This window comes from Alligator sinensis, unplaced genomic scaffold, assembly GCF_000455745.1.
Source record: "Alligator sinensis unplaced genomic scaffold, ASM45574v1 scaffold1008_1, whole genome shotgun sequence".
NCBI classification, from domain to species: Eukaryota; Metazoa; Chordata; order Crocodylia; family Alligatoridae; genus Alligator; species Alligator sinensis.
The window spans coordinates 309,956-333,510 of record NW_005842013.1 but is presented as its reverse complement, the minus strand read 5'-3'; the positions used below and the strand labels follow the sequence as shown (position 1 = coordinate 333,510).

General features: G+C 47.2%; 1 protein-coding gene across 1 annotated transcript in view; it reads left to right on the top strand.

Annotated features, from left to right (window-relative positions):
• Positions 1 to 23,555, top strand: part of MYO7A (myosin VIIA) — a 108,257-nt gene that overhangs the window by 14,702 nt on the left and 70,000 nt on the right. The window contains exons 4-13 of the mRNA XM_006021952.2: positions 13,868 to 14,052; positions 15,746 to 15,867; positions 17,645 to 17,787; positions 17,878 to 17,991; positions 18,916 to 19,069; positions 19,656 to 19,732; positions 20,519 to 20,638; positions 21,928 to 22,070; positions 22,382 to 22,592; positions 23,263 to 23,398. Of these exons, the coding sequence (XP_006022014.1) occupies positions 13,868 to 14,052; positions 15,746 to 15,867; positions 17,645 to 17,787; positions 17,878 to 17,991; positions 18,916 to 19,069; positions 19,656 to 19,732; positions 20,519 to 20,638; positions 21,928 to 22,070; positions 22,382 to 22,592; positions 23,263 to 23,398 (1,405 nt within the window). The remainder of the gene's footprint in view (positions 1 to 13,867; positions 14,053 to 15,745; positions 15,868 to 17,644; positions 17,788 to 17,877; positions 17,992 to 18,915; positions 19,070 to 19,655; positions 19,733 to 20,518; positions 20,639 to 21,927; positions 22,071 to 22,381; positions 22,593 to 23,262; positions 23,399 to 23,555) is intronic.

Below are 23,555 nucleotides of genomic sequence, written 5' to 3'. Positions count from 1 at the left end.
TTCCGTGCCACCCAGCAGGTCATTTCCTAGGCTGTAGGTGTGCTGGACATTTTTCCTCCCTAGGTGCAGCACTTTGCATTTCTCCTTGTTGAACTGCATTCTGTTGTTTTCTGCCCACTTGTCCAACCTGTCCAGGTCTGCTTGCAGCTGTTCCCTGCCCTCCGGTGTTTCCACTTCTCCCCATAGCTTTGTGTCATCCGCAAACTTGGACAGAGTACACTTCACTCCCTCGTCCAAGTCGCTGATGAAGAGGTTAAAGAGTATCGGTCCAAGGACCGAGCCCTGCAGGACCCCACTGCCCACACCCTTCCAGGTCGAAACCTGGATGATGGAAGATGAATCCATTTCAAATGACAAAGGAGGTTGTTGTCTACAAAAACTCATGCTTGTCTGGACTAGTTATTCTCTAAGGCTAGGGACGTACATTCAAAAAGCCTGAGCCTGAATGGATGCAATCTTTGCAGGTTAGTCTAATCTGGCTAGTCTAAACCAATTTGTGACTGAAAAGACATTCCCTCTGGTCTGAAAAAAATGCAGGCACATGCCTGCAGTGGCTCAGGCTAGAAGCTGGGGGACACTAGAGCAGGCCTCCCTTCCCTTGTGCATTGCTGAGCTGAGGGCAGTATGGCCAGCAGGATGCTCTGATTAGGGAGGGGTTCCCCCCCATCCTGACCAGCCCAGCAGGGAATTGATAACACAGTGTTTATCACTCCATTAAGAAAACAACGGACACTACCAGCTACCTGTTGATTCTGCCTTGTCCCATCTGCCACAGCTTGGACTGTAGCCAGCATGTGGTCTGCTAGCTAATGGGTCTGTGTAAGGCAGTTGGAATGGGGAAATCTCTGCTTAGCAGGGAGTGGGGGGGTGAGGAGGGAGCAGGGGGAAACAAGGCAGATGCCTGCAGTCTGAGCCAGAGCTCCAGCCAGGGAGCACAGGGGAGGGGCCAGCCCTGCTGTGGAGCAGAGAGCCCTGCCCAGCCCAGAGAGCATGCCGGGGGCATCTGGTTTAACTTAAACCAGCAAGGGGTCTGGGACAGACGATGCATAAACTGGTGTCATAGTTTCATAGTTGATAGAGTCGGAAGGGACCTGAGCAGATCATCTAGTCTGACCCCCAGCCATGGGCAGGAAAGAACGCTGGGGTCAAACGACCCCGGCAAGGTGTCTATCTAGCCTCCTTTTGAAGACCCCCAGTAGGAGTGAGCACCACTTCCCTTGGAAGTTGGTTCCAGATCCTAGCCGCCCTGACTGTGAAGTAGTGCCTCCTCGTAGGGCCTGCCCTGCTGCCCCCTGATCATGTGAGTGGCCCTCCTCTGGACCCTGTCAATGTTGTCCACATCCCTCCTGAAGTGCGGCACCCAGAACTGGACGCAGTACTCCAACTGCAGCCTGACCAGTGTCACATAGAGGGGGAGGATCACCTCCTTGGACCTGCTTGTGATGCATCTATGGATGCATGACAAGGTGTGGTTAGCCTTCCTGACCGCGTCCCCACATTGGTGGTCCATTTCATCTTGGAGTCTATAATGATTCTAAGATCCTTTTCTGCCTCTGTGCTGACGAGAAGGGAGTTCCCCAGCCTGTAGGTAGCTGCTGGTTCTTCCTCTCTAGGTGCAGTACTCTGCACTTTTCAGTATTGAATCCCATCGTATTCTCATTCGCCCACCCCTGTAACCTGCCCAGATCTAGTTGTAGCCTGTCCCTCCCTTCTAGCGTGCCCACTTCCCCACACATCTTAGTGTCATCTGCGAATTTGAACAAGGTACTTTTCACCCCCTTGTCCAAGTCGCTGATGAAGATGTTGAACAGTGCGGGCCCGAGGACCAAGCCCTGGGGGACCCCACTGCCCACATCCGTCCAGGTCAAAAATGACCCATCCACCACCACTCTCTGGATACAGCCCTCCAGTCAATTGGTGACCCATCTGACTGTGTAGGCATTGACACCACAATCTCCTAAATTTTTAATGACAATGGGGTAAGAGACAGTGCCCAAGGCCTTCCTAAAGTCCAGAAAGACTATATCCACCGCGACACCTACGTCCAAGGATTTTGTGACCTGGTTGTAGAAGACCACCAGGTTGGTCTGACAGGACCTGCCTCTAATGAACCCATGTTGGTTGCCCCTAAGTATATACTCCCCTGCTTGCCCCTCGCAGATGTGCACCTGGCTAATTTTCTCAAATAGCTTCCCCAGGACTGAGTAAGACTAACAGGCCTATAATTTCCTGGGTCCTCCTTCCTCCCTTTTTTGAAAACGGGAACCACATTGGCCCTTTTCCAGACCTGTGGCACCACACCAGAGCACCACGAGTGCTCATAAATCTGTGCCAGGGGTCCTGCAATGACCTCTGCTAATTCCTTCAGTACTCTGGGGTGGAGATCGTCAGGACCTGTTGATTTGAACACATCCAGTCCCACCAGAAGTTCCCTGACTAGGTCCTCTCTGACCCTGGGCCTGGCTGCACCTCCCCTGGGTCCATCGTGGATCCCGGTGTGGAGAATGACCTGGTCCCTGCTCAGAAAAATGGAGGCAAAGAAATTGTTAAATAGGTTAGCTTTGTCATCTGGTGAGACCACCAGATTTCCTAGCGTGTCCTGCAGAGGCCCTACATTACCCGGTACCTTCTTTTTACCCGCTATGTATTTTAAAAAGGATTTCTTGTTATCCTTGATCTGGGCCGCTACTCCCAGTTCCATCTCCACCTTAGCCTTCCTAACAGTCCCTCTGCAATCCCGAGCAACGGAGGTATAGTCCTCCCTGGTGATGGCCCCTCCCTTCCATTGGGTGTATGCCTCCTTTTTGGCTTTGAGACGTTCCTAGATGCTTTTGGTGAGCTATGGGGGCTTTTGAGCACTCTTGCCCCCTTTAATCCATAATAGGATTGCCATCCTTTGAGCTTGGAGGATCGTCTCCTCCAGGAACGGCCACTCTTCTTGGACTCCCAACTCCTCATCCCTCCAGGACCTCAGTGCCTCCCCAACTAGTCTCCTTAGCTCAATTAAATCCTCCCTCCTGAAGTCCAGGGCTGCTATCTTGCTGCAGGCCTTTGCCACCCTGCGCTGGATGCTGAAGGACCCAAATCAGTCTTTGGTTTGACCCAAATCAGTTAAGTCTGATACTACCAGGTTTATCTCAAACCAGTTCCAGCTATTTTCAAACTGGTGTATTTGCACTGAACATCTGTTCTGTTACAAGTTTAAGCCAATTTCTCATCACTTAAACCGGTTTATGTGTAATGTCTGTCCCTGCCTTCTGTTTTAACAGACTGTGGACTGTCAGGATCCTTGTGGGGGCATGGGATGTCCATTTTTATTCCTGAAATGAAATCTACCCACAGCATGTGCCTGGGTGCTGCTAGCTGATGGGGCCAGACAGTCCATGCAAAGAGGTTTGAGCTGGGCAATACAGGAGAACTTGTAAATCATATTTAAGCATTCAGCAGTGCATGTTCCTTGCTTTGTGCACCTGCAGACTTTTTTTTTTACAAGCTATTGGAAGGTTTCATTGAGAGAGGAGTGATTCATGGACTGATGGATTTTTTAAACCATAGGGACCCTGAAAATAAATGACTTTGATCTCTTATCTTATATAACACAGGCCAGAGTTCCTCAGCCAGGAATTTTTCCAGCAAGTTTATAATTTCTGTTTGAACTGTAGCATCCTTTAAAAAAGGTCCCCACAGTCTTGAGTTACAGACGGCAAATGATGGAGAAGTCACCATATCCCGAGGTAAATTGTTCCAATGCTTAATTACTCTCACTGAAAAACGTGTTCCTTGATTCTAGCAGAAGCGTGTCTAGTTTCAGCTTCCTACTTTTGGATCCCATTGTTACGTCTGTCTGCTAAATAAAAGAGTTGCCTTTATCCTGAAGGGTTCCCAAGATTTCATTCAGAGGAGCACCCAAACGTTTGGATGCTTAGTTTTGCAAGGTTCCCAATATCTAAAACCCTTAGGTCAGCAAAGCCAACTGGAGATCTCACAAGAGTAGCTCTACTCACATCTAGAACCACATCTCTTTGTACAGCTAAATCTGAATGGCACGCACTAGAGCTATTTGGGAAACTTTTGCTGAAATTATTTTTAGTGGGGTCAGGTAATGCTGACTCGCCGACAACTTTTCCCTGGACTGTAACCGTTTTGATGAAAACCACTGGGAAAGTTTTCTTGGGTCCAGGGTGGAAGGGAGGCACAAAAGAATGGCTATCAGGTCGGGAGGTTTACCTGGGTTTCGAGTGCCTTGGATTCAAGTGCCTGTCTTGAATCAGGCCAAGGAGAGACTTGAGCCTAAATCTCACACAGCCTAGGTGAGTATCTTGACCATTTGATGAAGTAGGCTGTATGTAGCCTATGAAAGCTCAACCTCTCTGCATGATTTAGTCTCTGCCAGTCTACCCTGTCTTTTCCTGTATCTCTTTCTCAAGTTCGAGGGCATTCCAGTGCCTGGTTTTGGTTCGGTCCTTCCAGGTAGACTGGAATTATAACCAGATAAACCTTTTCTTTTGGTATTTTGGCACGTCCACTCCTTGCCTGTGATGGAATCAGAGGCACACAAGAAAAATGTTATTTGAACTTTTTCCAATTGTCATGCAAATATTAGGCTTGTATCCAGCAACTGCTCTGTTCTGTGGCCCATGTCATAAAATCAGAAAAATCAGAAAATTGGAGTTGAAAGGGACCTCAGGAGGTCACATCTAGTCCAGCCCCTGCTCAAAGCTGGACCAGCCCCAACTACATCATCCCAGCCACAGCTTTGTCTAGCTGCGTCTTAAAAACCTCCAAGGATGGAGATTGCACCACTTCTCTGGGGAGCCTGTTCCAGTGTTTTACTACCCTCCTGGTGACAAAGTGTTTCCTAATATCTAACCTCAACTTCCCTCGCTGCAGCTTGAGCCCACTGGTCCTTGTTCTGTCATCTGCCCCCACTGAGACGAGTCCAGCTCCATCCTTTTTGCCATCCCCTTCAGGGAGTTAAAGGCTGCTGTTAAATCCCCACTCAGTTTTCTCTTCTGCAGACTAAATAAGCCCAGTTCCTTCAGTCTCTTCACCAGTCATGTGCCCCAGCCCCCAACCATTTTCATTGCTCTCCAATTTGTCCGCATCCTTTCTGTAGTAGGGCCCAAAACTGGACGTGGTACTCCAGGTGTGGCCTCACCAGTACTAAATAGAGGGGAATCAGTACTTCCTTGGCCCTGCTGGTAACACACCTACCAGTGCAGCCCAGTATACCATTAGCCTTCTTGGCAACAAGGGCACACTGTTGGTTCATATTCAGCTTATTGTCCACAGTAACCCCCAGGTCCTTTTCTCATATGTCATGAGACAATATGATCTTTGTAGATTAAATCAGCAAGGTACCAGTTGCAGTCACAATCTATTTAGTAATAAGCCTTGTTTTTGAATGACACACCTTCAGTTTTGCAGGAACTAGTCCACAGTGCATTGGTAGATACTGCATTGCATATATTTTCAAGGTTGGGAATAGAAACAAGGGTTGTGGGGTTACGAGAAAATGTCCTTCTGAAAAGCTCCTGGCAGCTTTGAGTAGAATAAAGGATTCATATTTTTGTTTTATTAGAAGAAAATGTGATGGGATGGAAAGGGTTGACACAGCCTTGGATTAGCACATGCATTTAAGAAGATTGGTAAAGCAAGTTGGTTTATGAGGAACAAATAATTGTCTTGATTAAGGTAATGATCTGCGACTTTGCAGTCATGTCTTCACACCATCTTTGCGACTGTCTTATATTTCTTAGAGTAGATTTCCTCTGGGTTCCAATATTGTTCTCTCCTTATGTGTGTGGATGTTTTATGAGCATCAGTGAGAGTAATGAGCCAAGTGCTTTACGCAGCCTGCCATGTATGTAGGTCATTAGTAGTTTCCCCTTTTGTGTATGGGGAAATGGAGGGAAAGGGAAAGTTAATAGCCAACATCTACAATACTGAGTGACCAGTTCTGTTTTAAGCACCTGGATGAGCAAATAGATGTTACAGGCATGCCACACGTCTCATAATTGCGTTGTTTATTTTAAAAGCCTAAATTTATGCAGTTGAATTTGACAATAGTGGCCCAAATCACTTGTCCCAGGCCTTAAAAGGAATTGGAGTCAGAGCCATAACTGGAAAACAGGACTTCATAGACTCATAGAGAAGTAGGGCTGGAAGAGACCTCCATCTGTGATCTAGTCCAGCCCCCTGCCTGGGGCAGGATCAGCCCTATCCAAACCATCCTATATAATCCATAATCTAACCTCTGAATAAAACCACCATCAACCTTAACATAGCACAAGACATACCCTAACCTGCTACAGGTAAAGCAGGAGGACCAGAGCAGCCAACGTCCTGCTTCTATGAAATGTTGTCAACACATGCTCCAGTGATCTGGGTAGAGGGCCATGCCCCTACTAAAGAGGGAGGCACCCCCTCCCCCCCCAGTCCATACCAATCTGACCATGCAGTAAAATTCCTTCTTGACCCCAAATGTGGCCATCAATATGTCTCTGAGTGGAGGGGCAAGATTTTCTAGCCAGGACCCCCCAGCTTTAAGTCCCAGTAGGAGCACTGTCCCACCCCAGAGTGCCCTGGCGCACATGTCCAGGCTCTCAGCCCTATGCTCCAGCCCACAGGAGCACCCCATCGGCCACGTCTGCAATCCGGTATGTCTGTTCTAAGGTGCTGCTCAACTAGGCATGAAATATTGAAATAGTCATTGAGGGAAGGTGCCTTGCCTACAGTACGTCCATATGTCCTAACCACCAGGTTAGAAAGCCATTCCCTTTTTCTCTTGAGCTGAATATTGAAGTGGCTTATATGAAATGGAACAGCGCGGCAGGCGAGATCAAGGAATATTCCCTTCCATAATAGCCTCTAGCCTGGCGTTTGTCTCTCTGGTTAGGTATGGGAGACTGGGGTCCAACCCCTGCTCTAAAATGAGTGGAGAATTGGGGTAAGTGCCCTAAACACTGACCTATTGATCATCGGGGAAGGCACCTCCCTCCATCTTGTGAAACTAGCCTTGAGGCATTTTTCCAGACAGAATATTTTGGTAGAGTTTCAGGAGCATCACAAACACATTTTTTTTCCATGAGAAAATAATTCACCACTATCGCATCAACCTGTTCCAGGCAGAACATTGACTATGGCTCAGCAACAGCGTTCTTGGCATGCAGCAGACATGGTGTTAGTAGGCTGTGTAAGGAGGTTTCCCTATGGTGGGAAAGGTGGTGGCTTCTGTGTGTCAACCGTAGGGTGGGGTGACCAGGACATGGAAAATGGAACAGAAAGGACCTATATAGACATGCTTCAACCCTTGGTTTGGTGCGCAGGAAGAGCAAAGGGAAGGGGATTTTAGAGAGAGTCGGAGAAAGAAAAGCAACAAAGAAAACCAACAGCAACTAAGATGGTGGGAGACAGAGGACTGTCCCATGAAGATGCTGCTGTGCCAGGAAGGTATAGTCTCAGGCTGGTCATTCACCAGTGCCAGGGACCATGCCTCTTGGAGCCCAGGGGCACCCTACCATCCTCAAGTTGGGTTCAACTCACATTGTCCGTCTCCTGCAAAGGCTGGAGCCCTTATGAGCACTAGTCTGGCCCCCAGTAGGGTTCAAGGACTATGAATGGTCCCCAGTATAGACACAGGAGTGGGAAAATCTACTTGGTGTCTTTCTGCCCAGTGTTTCATGCACAGAGCTCTATGCAATAATAAAGGGATAATATTATTGTTATTATTATTATGATGCAATAATAATAAAGGGATAATATTATTATTATTGTTATTATTATGCAACAATAAAGGGATAATATTATTATTATAAAAACATTGCATAACGCACAGTCCAATTTTATTCATTATTTATCACATAGTATGAATATCCTTTATTATATAGTATAGTAATATATAATGTAATATATTATATCATGATATATTATGAAAATAATTCACCACTATCGCATCAACCTGTTCCAGGCAGAACATTGACTATGGCTCAGCAACAGCGTTCTTGGCATGCAGCAGACATGGTGTTAGTAGGCTGTGTAAGGAGGTTTCTCTATGGTGGGAAAGGTGGTGGCTTCTGTGTGTCAACCGTAGGGTGGGGTGACCAGGACATGGAAAATGGAACAGAAAGGACCTATATAGACATGCTTCAACCCTTGGTTTGGTGCGCAGGAAGAGCAAAGGGAAGGGGATTTTAGAGAGAGTCGGAGAAAGAAAAGCAACAAAGAAAACCAACAGCAACTAAGATGGTGGGAGACAGAGGACTGTCCCATGAAGATGCTGCTGTGCCAGGAAGGTATAGTCTCAGGCTGGTCATTCACCAGTGCCAGGGACCATGCCTCTTGGAGCCCAGGGGCACCCTACCATCCTCAAGTTGGGTTCAACTCACATTGTCCGTCTCCTGCAAAGGCTGGAGCCCTTATGAGCACTAGTCTGGCCCCCAGTAGGGTTCAAGGACTATGAATGGTCCCCAGTATAGACACAGGAGTGGGAAAATCTACTTGGTGTCTTTCTGCCCAGTGTTTCATGCACAGAGCTCTATGCAATAATAAAGGGATAATATTATTGTTATTATTATTATGATGCAATAATAATAAAGGGATAATATTATTATTATTGTTATTATTATGCAACAATAAAGGGATAATATTATTATTATAAAAACATTGCATAACGCACAGTCCAATTTTATTCATTATTTATCACATAGTATGAATATCCTTTATTATATAGTATAGTAATATATAATGTAATATATTATATCATGATATATTATGTTTAACAGTAGATTATTATTATTATTATGTAATTATACATAAATACATTTGGACTGTAGCTGCTCAATCTGTGTTAAGAGCACGGCTTGCAGCCATGTTTTTCACATGTGCTCAGAAATATTGCCCAACTATTGCCCAAAATGCCCAGCAGGAAGCTGGCCATCTCTCTTTAAAAGGAGACTTATGGCAGTTTTGGGCACTTGCTGCATGTCTGTGCCTCTAACCAACACGTTAACTTTTTTATTAGAAGGGTGACATCCAGCCCAGGTATCTCTCTCTTGTTAGGATTGCAACTCCTAAATAGAAAGGACATTTTCACAACTCCAGGCTTTCCAGCACTTGCTAAAGTACATCACCACTCACCCATGCACTGCTTCCATCCTGCAGCAGTGAGATGGCTGAGAGAGGAACACTTATTCCTACCAGTCTCCAAAAACTTAGAAAAGAGAGCGAAAGGAATAGCAAGAGAGAAGATAGCTATTCATGTAGCTGAGCTAATGATTTGGAGCAAATAGTTGAGTAAATAAACTTGGGCATAAATCATAGTGCTTAGGGTCGGAAGGGACCTAAACAGATCATCGGTCCGACCCCCCGCCCCGGGCAGGAACGGGTGCTGGGGTCATAACACCCCAGCCAAATATCTGTCCAGCCTCCTCTTGAAGACCCCCGTGATTTATTCAACAAAATCTTTTGTGTGTGTGCGTTTCAGAAAAGATTGTGATGATATTGCAATCATTCCCCCAGGTCATCCTTGCTCTGTGGATAGTGGGTGAAAAGTTTTTTTGTGGGGTTTTTGGTTTTTTTTGTGGATCATTGCCATTTGAGCTGCGTTGTTTAGCTGGGATTGGATGCACGGGTCAGCTGGCACATCCCTGCTGCCTGATTGGAGGGGCATATGTCTTCAGCTCAGCTTTTCAGTTTGAAAGCTTGCATTTGCAAAATGAAAATTAACTTGCTGTTAATACGCTGGCTTCTCTGCTCAGGTTCCTAGCAGTAAACACCTCCCCAGGCTATCGGAGGGTAGCAAGTACACCTGTAAACAGGAACGGTTCCTGAGCTGACAACTATTTGTGACAGTCACTCTGATAAGGACTGAAGCGTAGCGGAAAATGTGGAGGGGGGATTTTTCTTTTAATGACCATCAGCGATGGGGTTTCTTATCTTTGCTCGTGACAATTTTGCAAAGCTGCATACACAGTGACCGATGTGGCCCAGGTAGCAGAAGTAAAATTTGCTCTCACCTTTTCAAACTCAGTATGATACATAGATAGCTTCCCTGTTTAAAGTGGTTCCTGGGATTTTCAAGTCAAGAACAAATCCTGCAGCCAGGGGCAGGAGGGTCTTCTCTAAAGTCTGGCCTTGCTAAGCTGGCTCAGGTGAAAAGCTTCTCCTTGACTTGGAGACTGACTTTAGTAACTCTAATGAAGTATGTATTTTCCTTTCTCTCCTCCCTTACTTTTTAACCCTCAGACTAATTGCGGCGGGAGGGTAAGTACAGCGCGCAGATCCATCAAGCCGTCGTTCATTAGTGCTGTGCGTTGTCACGTCATCCCCTGGCTTTCCCATTTACATGAACCATCAAGTAACCATTGCACTGCATTTCCACTGCTACCCCATGAATGCATCAAAAGCACTGGCACTCTTGGCCGTAAAGGCAGAACCACGGCGCCTTCTTGGCAATACCAAGTGCTCCGCCTGTGAATGCGATGAGCTGCGACCACTTCTTTGTCATGCCTCAGCTCAGGTGAAACAGGCACCTGCAACAAAATGGAAAGACCTAAGCAAGGGCTGTTTTGCATGGCTCACGCTTGCATGTACTCAGCTTAACTGCTGAATAGCAGGGACGTTTCACTGCACAAAGAGCAGGGGTGGTTGGAACTGTCTTTATCCTGCATTGCTTGAGCAGCAAAACCTCCACTTGAAGTTAGCCAGCGTTGTGGGAACGAGGCTCAGAGCGGATTTGTTGCATGGCTCGTTAAAATATAGGTCACACAGGAAGTAAGGAATTTGCAAGGAAACAGTCTTTCCTGTTGCAAGCAGTTAGCAGACCCCCTGCAAGTAAAACCAAGTTGATCTTTGCTCCAAAACAGAAGGGCTTTACACTGACCCACTAACAGACCTATAAACCAGAGTAACAAATATTTTCTCGTGCCTGCCCTTTGGCCCCTCTTTAACTCGGTGGCTGAAGTCATGCATGCCGCCTTCTGCTAAAATTGGGCGAGCAGTGTGTGTTCATCAACTAGCGGCAAACTGAACGCACGCTTGCCTCTTGAGATAACCCAGGAGTTTGTGCTGACGCAGGCCCCCAGTGCTTACCAGTGAAAGGTCAGTGGGAACATGCAGAAAGCATTCCCACTGCTAATGGTTAACTTCTTTAAAAGCACCTTTGGCTGTATTCGGCCTCACGGGGCTTGTCCAGGGCAGAGATGTTCCCATCCAAGGTTGAAGCTCAGGGGTGTCAAAAACTCCTGTAGAAAGTAAGTTGGTTTTATTGAGAACAAAAAATAATATCTCTAGAGCGGATGCTTAGCAATGTCTCTAGGCGGCACAGATCTCTAGAGCGGATGCTTAGCAATGTCTCTAGGTGGCACAGGAAACGGTGCCTGTCTTTTCTCGTCCATTGTCCCATAGACTATTATTACATGAAATGATTATGGCCGTTGACTGTGATCCTAGCTGCACATCCTAAAACAAAGGTGGGGTGAGCAGTACTGTTAGAAATGTCCCTGACATCACCTTAGAGGTGTATTGTCATTTCTAAATCTTGACAATTTTTATAGTAGTATGAGAAACTTAGACTATTCATAAACATACCAAGCTCCATTTTAAGACGATTTAGGCTGTTTTCCTTTCAGAATCTCACTCCTCCGGTGGTTAGAAACCTCGTTTTCAGCCTGAATTTATCCATGGGTCTCATTCATTTTTGTGCCAGAATTGTCCTCTTCTCCCTCCCTGGTGGTTATAGTTGTGATGCATTTTGCAGAGAGCTATCATATCTTGTCTCTGCCTTTACTGTGAGTTCAAATCCAGCCTAGGATGCAGTCAGAAAGTTTTCAGCCTTTCTTGGCTGTGAAATGAGTTTGGGGAGGTCTCAGTTCTGTTCCAGTGGATGATGTTGTTGCCACAAAGATGTCCAGAATTGGCATCCTTTTTAGGAGTCTGACTAGATGGGAAGGACTGAATGGATCACAGGGCTCTAGCTCTAGAAATAGCCCTTCAAAATGGAGAGCAAGGCATCTAGCAGGACAGTGCAGAACGGGGGTGGGCAATTATTTCGTGTGGAGGGCTGCTTACTGAGCCAGCCATAAAGGGCCGCATGACAGGCAGCCAGGGCAGATAAATATTACTTTTCTAAATTTTTTACGGACCCCGTGGGCTGGATAGAATGGCCTTGCAGGCCACATCCAGCCCACAGGCCGCATTTTGCCCACCCCGGTGTAGAATACACTTGGCCGGCAGCCACCGATGCTAGTAACTAGTTTTCCAGTCTGACCTAAATGAAAATGAGCCTTTACTTGGATTGTAAGAGACCAGTTTATTTTAATTGCTTGGAGCCCACTGCAAAAACACCACTGGTCATGGTGCAAAGGGTCTGTTTCCCACTGCAAAGTACCCACCATTGCTCCGTTCCCAGCTCGCTCCCACCACTGTTAAAAGTCCATCGGACCCCAAAGAGGACTTGAAGGTTGCTCACCGGAGGTTTTCATTGCATGTGCTGCTTTTCTTCTTCATGCCAAAGGCCCATCTGCTAACATTACAGCATGCTAATAAAAAGATATAGGGCCTTTTATTTTGCATTTAAATGACCAGCTCTGCAGCACTGACAGCATTGGCCTTTTCATTCCTGGTTCCACCAGGATAGGAAGGATTTTGACACTGATTTTTCTCCTCGGCTTTTGGATCAGGATACGTAACTCTTGCCTTGGCTAGTTAGGTCTGGAGGCTGTTTTCGAATGGGAAGCATAGGGATATTTTCCCATTAGTCAGATTCCTTCACCGGCCAGAATGAAGTCATAGGGTCATAGAGAGTAGGGGTGGAAGGGACCTCAACCTAATCCAACCCCTTGCCCGAGGGAGGATCATCCCTATCCAAAACACTGTCTAAACTTGGAGCAAAACTACTCAATGAACCCTGACACAACACAAGACGTAACACCCAAACCTGCCACAGGTAAAGGAAGGGGACCACAACAGCCAACATCCTGCTGCTGCAAAGGTGGTTAAAACACAGTCAAGAGATCTCAGAAAAGCAAAACCCCCACAGTCTGTACCAATCTGCCCGGTCTTGGGAGAAACCCTCGAAAACCATAGAGATCTTCAGAGTGGAAGATTACAAGGGGATTTTTTTCTGCCCTGAACACTGACTGCTGCTACACTTCCCTGATGGCGATGGTTGCATTTGTTAGAGATGCCGCATTGTGGTGCCTGCATGAATCTTAGCACTACTGCTCACCCCACCTTTGTCTTAGGATGTGCAGCTTTGATCACGGTCAATGGCCATAATCATTTCATGTAATAATAGTCTATGGGACAATGGAGGAGAAAAGGGAGGCATTGTTTCCTGTGCTGCCTAGAGACATCGCTAAACATCCCCTCTAGAGATATTAGGGAGAAGCTTAGCGAGAAGCAGCTTTTAATGAGCCACCCTGTGTGCTAACAGCAGAGCTACCCTGCCAGGACTCATTAGGGATGAGTTTATGACGATCCCATGCCCAGAGACTCCTACTTGGAGGTCACTAGTGTTGTTGGCCTGACCTGCCTGCTCCCCAGCACGTCTGACAAATGAAGGCTGCTCTCCGCACATCTGTGCTAGGGAAAAGGCTCCTTGCAGTCTCTCTCGCCCCTGTAACAAAATAAGGCCAGGTCTTAAGGGACTATTATACAGTAACATTACACAGTGTTGTAGGAGGTGGACCAAAGGCCTTGTCCAGAGCAGCTCCAGAGTATCTGTGATATAGCATACCTGTGTCATCCGAGCAGTGGACGGATGCATGTGATCAACCTGGGTGTCTGCTAGCTCTGGCCATGTTTTTGCTGCGATGGCCATAGGTTGCAACTGGTCCCGATAAAACTTGGTGTGTTTCTCCTCTAGACGTATACAGGATCCATCCTGGTGGCAGTGAACCCCTACCAGCTCTTACCCATCTACTCGCCTGAGCAGATACGCCTGTACACCAACAAGAAGATCGGGGAGATGCCGCCACATATCTTCGCTATTGCTGATAATTGTTACTTCAACATGCAGCGCAACAATAAGGATCAGTGCTGCATCATAAGGTGGGTTTGGGAGTGTTGAACCCAGGAGTCCAGCCTGCATAAGCTGCTGAGCACCCATGACTTCGTTGCTTGTGGAGAGACCAAGGTAGCCAACACTGGAGATTAAGATTGAGAGAACATTTATCCACATCGTGGAGCATAGGCTAGGTTGGTATCTCCATGCTGCCTGGCTCCTGGGTGGGAGTCACATAGGGTTGAGAGGGTTCAGGGTCCATGGATTGGCCTTAATAATTGTGTTCTACTATTGGAGTTAAAGGTGGACAAGACCTTTCAGATGATCTGGTGCCTACCTTTTGTCAGTCCTAGATTTAATGTTGCAAGTGATGAAGCTTCTACCATTCCTTTGGTTATTCTCCTGATTTTTGTTTGCAGCTTTTCTCTTTATAGTTCATCCTGTTTGTTCCTTAATTACTGATGCAGAGACCTATAGAGTTCAAGACCAGAAGGACCATCTCAATCACTTTGTTTGGCCCCTGATGTAACCCCCATGATAACATCACCCCCACGAATCCCTGCATCCAGCCATCATTTATCCTGGGGTTAACTACTTGTGCTACCTAACAGCCCCCTTATGCCCATCTTGTGAGCAACACCTTACTCTGGAGTAGGTCTTCTAAAATCAGTGGGACAACCTGTTCTATGAGATAATCCTGGATGCTAGGATCGTGGGGCTCCCAAACTCTTTCATAATACGGGTCAGATTTCAGCAAAGAGAAGGTCTGGCAGAACTCCTCTCATAGTTACTTTTCCCATGGATTTGCTCCAACAGCATGAAATCTCTGTGGTCTCTATAGAACCAGCTTCGATGGGAAGGTAATGTCTTACAAGTATAGAGAGATTGTCACTCTCTTCTAATGCAGACCGGTGGCTTGAATCAAGGGCAAGAGCTTATTTCAGTGCAAGCAACCAGTTCTCCCTGAATCATGAACCCATGCCCTACAGAGCATCATTTGGGAAATCTCTCACTTCTGTTGACTTCTCTTGCTTCTTGGGGTGTGTCTAGACTGTCAGTGGAAACTGCTAAGCATGGCACATCCACTCCATGAGCACCGAAGTGGATGTAACCCAACACTGGGCATGCACCAATAACACACCCAAGACACTGAACATATTAGTGTATGCACAGCCTGCTCTGTGGTGCTTCATTGCATCCATTTTAGCATGTAGTGCATGTGTCATGCTTCTCTGGATTGCTTCCTGTTATGGACCAGCTGTGGAATAGATGTGTCCTTGATGTTTAGAGTCTGCAGATAGGAATCACAGAGTCATGGAGAAGTAGGGTTGGAGGGCTACAGAGATCATCTAGTCCAACCCCCTCCCTGAGACAGGATCAGCCTTATACAAACAATAGTCTAAACTCTACATAAGGAGCTGAACTGGCTTTGGAATGATGTGGAAGATGGGGATAGGCATGACGCAAACTTTAGCTCCAAGCAGCTTGCTCCTGATCTGAAATCAGATGTAGATCCTAATGGTGCCGTGGGCTTCTACTCCTGTAATCAGCTTCACACAATCTCCTTGTTCAAGCAGATCCCCACATTTGGTGTGTTGAAAATCCAAATCCAGTGGCTTGGGTTTACCTATGCTGAGAACAGAGGCCTGGGGGGTTTCCAGTCTGCTTGGATGCAGAGTTCAAGGTCCAGGCTATAGTGGTGGGGGGACATTTACTTCTATATGTTCCTTCCAACTTTAGTGGTGAATCCGGTGCGGGGAAGACGGAGAGCACCAAACTGATTCTCCAGTTCCTGGCTGCCATCAGTGGGCAGCATTCTTGGATTGAGCAGCAGGTGCTGGAGGCAAACCCCATATTGGAAGGTGAGCCCTGAGGACATGCTGGGTGAGGTGCAAGACTCTTGCTATCGTGAAAAATACACAAATCATTGGATGGGCATTAGTGGGGAACTACCATGGAACTACTTTTTACATGGTTTCTTCCCAGCAAGGGCCAGAACTGCAACTGCTTAACAGCAGATCCAGGCACATTTTTTCACACGCCACCCTTTTCTCTCAAAATGTAGAGATTTGGTGACAGCAAAACATTTCACAGAGATGTATCATTTGGGCCAAATTTGGCGTTTTGGAAAATATGATGCCATGCATCATGGTAGCTGTGGGAAGGCAACCCATGGGACAGCTAGGTAATGGACATCTGTTCACCCAAGGGATGACAAGGTCGAATGGTTATAAACTCCTGCAAGACCGTTTCAGGTTGGACATAAGGAAGAACTTCTTTACTGTCTGAGCCCCCAAAGTCTGGAATAGCCTGCCCCCGGAGGTGGTTCAAGCACCTACTTTGAACGCCTTCAAGAGAAATTTGGATGTTTATCCTGTTGGGATCCAATGACCCCAGCTGACTTCCTGCCCTTCGGGCAGGGGGCTGGACTCGATGATCTTCTGAGGTCCCTTCCAGTCCGAACGTCTATGAAGTCTATGAAATCTATAACAAGAGGACCATCTTATTTCAGTGAGAACACACTCAGTATCAGTGCAGTAATAAGATTTAAGGGCATTCAGTGTTGGGTCTTTAATTTGTGGGGTAAATGAATTAGCCTTCTTTTCCCAATGCAGTGGCTTGAAGCTTTTAGCAAATGAGCATTGCTGTATCTTCTTGCACAGAAGGGAATGAGATGGGGAGTCTGTGGTGTTGCCCTTTTTATACCAGCTGTTGGCACTCTGTGCCAGGCAACCCACTTTATTGTCATGTGCAAAATATGCATTCAATAGATGCGCTTTTTTTAGGAACATCTGTAGGCAAGATTGTCAGCTGTCTGCAGCAGGGATTGTCTGTCTGTCCAACGGGTTTCTGGTCCCGGACTGGAGTTCCTAGGCACTACAACCATACAAATACATCAGAATGACAGCCCAAACGGAGGGAGAAAAATCTTCATATTTCTTGGCCATAAGAAAAAAAAAACACAAGCATCCCATTCAGTTTGATTTTCCATTCAGTCCTCTATGTATGTAGATCGTGCTGCACCCGTACACTTTATTTGAGCTCTGGATTCCTGGAGTTACTACTACAACTAATTCGTCTCTCTAATGCCATGTATTCGTGGTAGGCTTATGGGAGAAAGGTGCCCTCCAGTGGTTAGTTTCCAGGGAGGATCCACCCCCTGTTTTCTGTCCCAAGTCCCAGTTGCTCTCCCCCGTGTTTATTGTCTCCCACCTCAGATATAGGAATTCATAAATTCATAGGTGTTAGGGGCTGGAAGGGACCTTACAAGATCGTGCTTTTGCCTCCTGTTGGGGCTCTCTGAACTTACCCCACTAATGCCCACCCAAAATCATCCCTCTCTCTCCTCCATTGCTCAGATCATCGCACCACCTCCTGGCTGGGGTGCAAGTGTTGAGTCTTTCCTACCTTTCCCCCTTGCCTCTATTTTGTGCCTGGAAGCAGCTCTGCAGAAACATCTCCGTTGGACTGGATCTGAAGACCTGCAGGGCAAAAGGCTCTTGTAGCCTATTCCCACCCTTCCGAGCCGTCCTGTCTCCATTGAGTTTTTTGCTTTTTGTCACCCTGGAGTAAACACACAGGCTCCTTCCCGAGCTGGTTACAGGTCTCAGCTTTGCCCTGTTGTGTTGTTACCCACAGCTTTTGGCAATGCAAAGACGATTCGTAATGACAACTCCAGCCGGTTCGGTAAATACATCGACATCCATTTCAACAAGCGGGGTGCCATCGAAGGGGCGAAGATCGAGCAGTACCTGCTGGAGAAGTCCCGCGTCTGCCGACAGGTGAGGCTCTTCTGGGGGAACTGGAGAGGCTCGTGGCATTCATCAGCTTCGTCTTCCTAGCAGTACTAACCATGTCCTCTTCTCCTTCAGGCCCATGATGAGAGGAATTACCACGTGTTTTACTGTATGCTGAAAGGAATGACACCAGAACAGAAAAAGAAGCTGGGTCTTGGGAAAGCCACCGATTATAACTACCTTGCTATGGTGAGAGTGGCAGAACAAGGTCCGGCGGGGGAGATGAGGGAATAGCTTGGATCCTATGGCTTGTCCTAATGAGGGAGTGGGGAAAAACATGCCCTGAAATTGTGTAGTTCACATGGGGTTGTTTGGAGGCTCATTACAAGCTTGCATCCAGACCAGGGGCTGCACTTGGTAGCTGGCGTCACCGAGTAGGTGGCCTCTTGCATTCTTCACCACCTGTGGCTGTGCTCTTAAGCCCACATACATTTTAATGCCATAACCCAAGCAGGAAGCAGTGAAGGCATGAATGACCAATTAGCGAGTTGTCATTAGCAAGGCTGATTAGCAGCCGTACAGCTGGAGATGACAGAAGGTGCCTCTGATACCTAGAGCTACAAGAAAGCCTAGCACTGTGAAGTCTGCCATGACTTTAGGTGCATGCCCCAGCCCAGTGGGGCCTCTCACATGGATCCCCTGTCTCTGTCTTCCTTTGATTTCCTCCAGCCCTTCCTCCACTGTGCCCTTCTCTCAACCAGATGATGGGTAGCCACTGACAGTGATACCACTGTAGGTCGAACCAGTGTTTGAACCATGCTCCATAGTATACATATAAATAGAGGCCCTTACAAGTAGGCAGTTTTTACTCACTGCTTTTTCATTATGGGAGGTTTACAAGAAGAAGCCGGAGGGAAATCTTTTTGGCATGCTTTAGACCCAAAGAGTCACGCATCTCTGCAGAAGGTTGAGTTTTCTCCAACCTTTATGAGTCCAGCTGAGAGGCTCCCTGACTTCAGGTGAAAGTTGGCTGAGGAAGGACTGAGGATTTGTGAGATTTGTTCTATTGATTTCAGTGGGAAATCAGAGATCTGTTATACCTGTTACTATTGAGCGCACACGGCTTCTTAGGTGCGCCACGTGCACCAGGTGATGACCGCTTTTCCTTTCCAGGGTAACTGCACCACCTGCGACGGCAGAGATGACAGTAAGGAGTATGCAAACATTCGCTCCGCCATGAAAGTCCTGATGTTCACGGACACTGAGAACTGGGAGATCTCAAAGCTTCTGGCTGCCATACTGCACATGGGCAACCTGCGGTACGAAGGTAAGAGTTGCCTGGTGGTTTATTTTGGATGATGAAATAACTCAGATGATGTCACACCTCCCAGACACTGAAGTCAGGCAGATGAAGTCATACAACATATTCTGTGTGGCAAGACTTAAGCTAAGCTTGAAAGACCTTGCCTGTGCCCTATGGAGGCTATAGCCAGAGTTGAGGTTATCCCTTGACTTTCCCACTGTCAGTGGGAACAGCCTCTGTGAGTCAGACTGCTATAGTCTTTTTGAAGCGGGATCTAAATCTCTCTGCCCTTAGTGACTTCTGTGGCTTCCAGTGAAGTAAAACCTGATCCATTTGCAAGCCCTAAAGTGTTTATCGTCACTACACCCCTGTGTGGAGAGAAGTGCTATTATCCCCTCTAAAAGATGGGAAACTGAGGCACGGGGAAGGGTTTCTGCCTCTTCCCCCCCAATCCATAGGTGAGCCATGGGCTCTATGCCCCATCTCCAGCCTGTCCTTGGAGCAGAAGGGCAGGAGAGATATTATGAAAAGCCTGCATGACCTGAATGAAAAGGGAATGGCCACACAGGCAACTTCTGCACTGGTTTTCCTTGCCATCTTCCCCCTGCAGCTCGGACGTACGATAACCTGGATGCCTGCGAGGTTCTGCAGTCTGCATCCTTAATCACTGCAGCTTCATTGCTGGAGGTCAGTTGCTCCCCCATATTATTACCGTGCGGGTTTGCTCCTCTGATTGCTAATGCTTTATATCGCGAATCCCATCACATTGGATGTTCTGTGCATGGGCGAAGGGACCAGGTGTGGTCCTGCTGCTTTACTCTGGCAGCATAAGGTGTCCCTAAACTGGCTGGATCTTCCCTCTGGGGAACACACCAGTGTATAAGGAGTTTTCCAGGTGGCACAAACCTGGCTGGCGTGGCAGCATCCTATGTTGCACCTACCAGCAGGTCCCAGCCATCTTCAGCGGCCAGACTAGAAGAGAGTGTAATGTCAATTAAAGCAGCCCTCAGGCACTCTGGATCCAAAGGGGACCGAGGGAGGCCTATGCTTTGAGGTGAAGCAGGAGTCCAGACACACCAATGTGCTTATTGTTTCATAACAGCTTGCGGTTGATCTCTCCCCACTCAGCATGTGTGCAGTCTCAGTTGTCCCTGGGTGGTGCCCAGGACCTCCCATTCACAGTGTAAGGGTCCTAGGTCCCTAATCCTGTCCATCTGGATCATATTCCTAGGGCCAGGCATCTACATTTTGAGGTGCCTAGGTGGTCAGTTTGGACCTGGCTCCACCAGCGCCTGTTTGTATTTGAAAGCAAATTATTTATTACCAATTTCCCCCTAAACTGAACCATTGCAGATGTAGGTATCATAGAAGCATAGAGAGGATTGGAAGGGACATCCGGAGGTCATTTAGTGCAGCCCCGTGTCTGAAGCAGGATCACCCCGGTCCTTGTGACAACTGTGTTTGGTTGGTCAGGTGGAGCCTCAGGATGTGAAGAACTGCCTCACTAGCCGTACCATCATCACCAGAGGAGAGACGGTCTCCACCCCGCTCAGCATGGAGCAGGCGCTGGATGTGAGGGACGCTTTTGTAAAGGTAATGCCCAAGACACACTCATTCTCATTTCAATAAAAAAAACCTACCATTTTTTTTTGGATTCTCCCTTGCACGGAGGTGATGGAGCTCCATGTACCAGTCCTTGGGGAAAATGGTCATAACGGTCATACTCCAGTGCGGCCAATGTTGCATTGGAGCTCAGCTCACATCATCGGTGGTTCCTGCTGGCCTGGAAGTCATTGCAACTGATAAGTGAGCGAGTGCTTCTTGTGAGATGCACCCAGGGTATGTCTACATTGTGTCCCCAATGACTCCCAGAAGGGAGACTTCTGAGAACATCTTGCCTACCCACTGCAACTCACACTTGCCAGCCTCAGAAATATGTGCTGGAGATGGACTGCAGGAGGGCATCCCTGGACTGGGTTGACCAGTGCATTTTCGGGTTCAGCTCAGGAGCGGGTGGGCTGTGGCTCAGAGTGACTCTACCAGGATATGATGGGGACACAATGTAGATATTGTGCACAGGACAGAGCTCTGTGCAGTAGGCTGAGATGGACCTACAGTGGAGTCCCACACCTGAACACCTCCTCCTCAGGAGGTTTGAAATTTGGACTCACACAGGATTCAAGGGAGGAGCCAGAACCGCAGATCTGAGTTTTCCTGAACCTCAAGGAAATGACACTGAGCCAACCCCCAGGTCAGATCCTTAGCTATTGAGGTGCTGGACTCTTGGGTCCACCAGTTCCCCGTGTAAGCGCTGTCTTGAATTCTGTAACAGAAAGTAATGCCTGCAACCCCCGTAATGCCGAGCCAGCACCAATTAGTGCTGATTGGCCAATGCTATGATATTTATGGAAATAGAGTCGTATCTGGACAAAGTACCCTAAATTTGCTGAGCTATAAGGCCTATCTCTACTGATCTACCTGCTATAGGTAATCGTGCCAGGTAGGAAGGGGGGCACTGTCAGCAGTATAGATGGGTATTTCAACATTTACCTTCCAACCTGTGATTCTGTGAGCTTGTGAATACAAACTAGAGCTGTAGATTCAAGCCCCACCAATGTTTGAGAGGGTTCAGATCTGGGAATTTGCTTTCAGTTACCTTTAACCTGTACCTGTAAGCAGATTGCTCCTGAACTGCGAGGTGGTTATTACAGATTTAAATCAGCATGGTGGTCTTCTGGGAGACAAGTGCATTGATGGAAAGTCCAGATCCTGGGTCTTTATTGAAGAGAGTTGATCCCCTCCTAGATGAGAGGCAGAGTGAAGCTGGTGTCAGATGCCCATCAGCTGTGTGTCCTTGAGCAACATCTCTTTGTTTTTTTCAGGGAATCTATGGGCGACTTTTTGTGTGGATTGTAGAGAAGATTAATGCTGCCATTTACAGGCCTCCCTCCCAAGAACTCAAAAATGTCAGGAGGTCCATCGGGCTTCTTGATATCTTCGGCTTTGAGAACTTCACTGTGAACAGGTACAAAGCTGGAGGGAACGTTGCAGGGCCCTCTCTCTTCCTCCGCACCCCAAACTAATCTACCTTACTATGCACTCCGACCAAATTTTGCAGGCTAAGCTAGATTGAGCTGAAGCAGGCTAAGACATGGATGGGATATCATCAGAAACAGCCCATATAGTGCTAGTTGTCCGGTAACGGGTTCGCTTCTTTTTTAGTTACAGCTCAGCCAATATCTATCTCGCCTAAGGCTTGAGCGTTCCCTTAGAAAGCAGGAAACAAGGTGGGTGCTGTGACTCCAAGTTGACTGTCCGTCACCCCTCCCTCCCCAGCTTCGAGCAGCTGTGCATTAACTTTGCAAATGAGAATCTGCAGCAGTTCTTTGTGCGCCATGTCTTCAAGCTGGAGCAGGAGGAATACAACCTGGAGAACATCAACTGGCAGCACATAGAGTTCACTGACAACCAGGACGCCCTGGATATGATTGCCGTCAAACCCATGAATATCATCTCGCTCATTGATGAGGAGAGCAAGTTCCCTAAGGTACGCTTTGGGCCAGTGGCTTGTTCTAGCAGCTCCCTCACTTCCACACCTCTCTGAGTTTGCAGACCATCTCAGGTTATTACAGATTTACTGCTCCAAATCATCTGCCCCAAGTTGCATGTGAACACAGCTTAGCGCATAGGTGGTGGTACCTGTGTTTATGAAACTAACATTGTATGATGGGATGCTTCAGTCACGTGGTATTGTTTCTGTTCCCTCGTTGGATAAATATAACCAACTGGATGCGTTTGAGATGGCTGCCATCTCGGTTAATGTCCTGCAAACGGACTGGGGATATTCAGAGTTAAATCAATCTCTAAAGAGCATCCTAGATGGGCTAGAATGGGCTGATTGTATGCACTGTCGTTGTTGCAAACAAATCAGTACTTATGGTGGCTAAGGCTTATTTGCAGGTGGGATCTGATGAGCTCTCTGGAATCACCTGCGTCAAGGGTCATGGAGAAAAATATCATGCCATTAAGCATAGTCTTTTACCCAGTGCTATTTCATATATGAAATACCAAAGGCATTTGCCTTTGAATTATCTTTCTCAAGTGTCCTCCCAATGCATCTGCTCCGCTGTTGTAAAAAAGGAACAAAATGATCATGTGAAACCTATTTCCATAGGACCAGCAGTGATTACGTTTTGGGCTTTTTCTTATGTGTGTAGGGTACAGATACCACAATGCTGTATAAGCTGAATTCCCAGCACAAGCTTAACACCAACTACATTCCTCCAAAGAATAACTACGAAACCCAGTTTGGGATTAACCACTTTGCTGGGATAGTCTACTATGAAACAAAAGGTAAAGGAGGTTTGCTTTGGAAATTGCTTCGCTGCTTGTGGGGTGATTTTCGCTGTTGAAGCCAAAGGGTTGAAGAAGGGCCCTGGGAGGAGAAAATCCTGGAAATAGAAATAATTTGTGGTGTTGTTCCTGCCAGATTTGATTGCCTGGGAAAAGT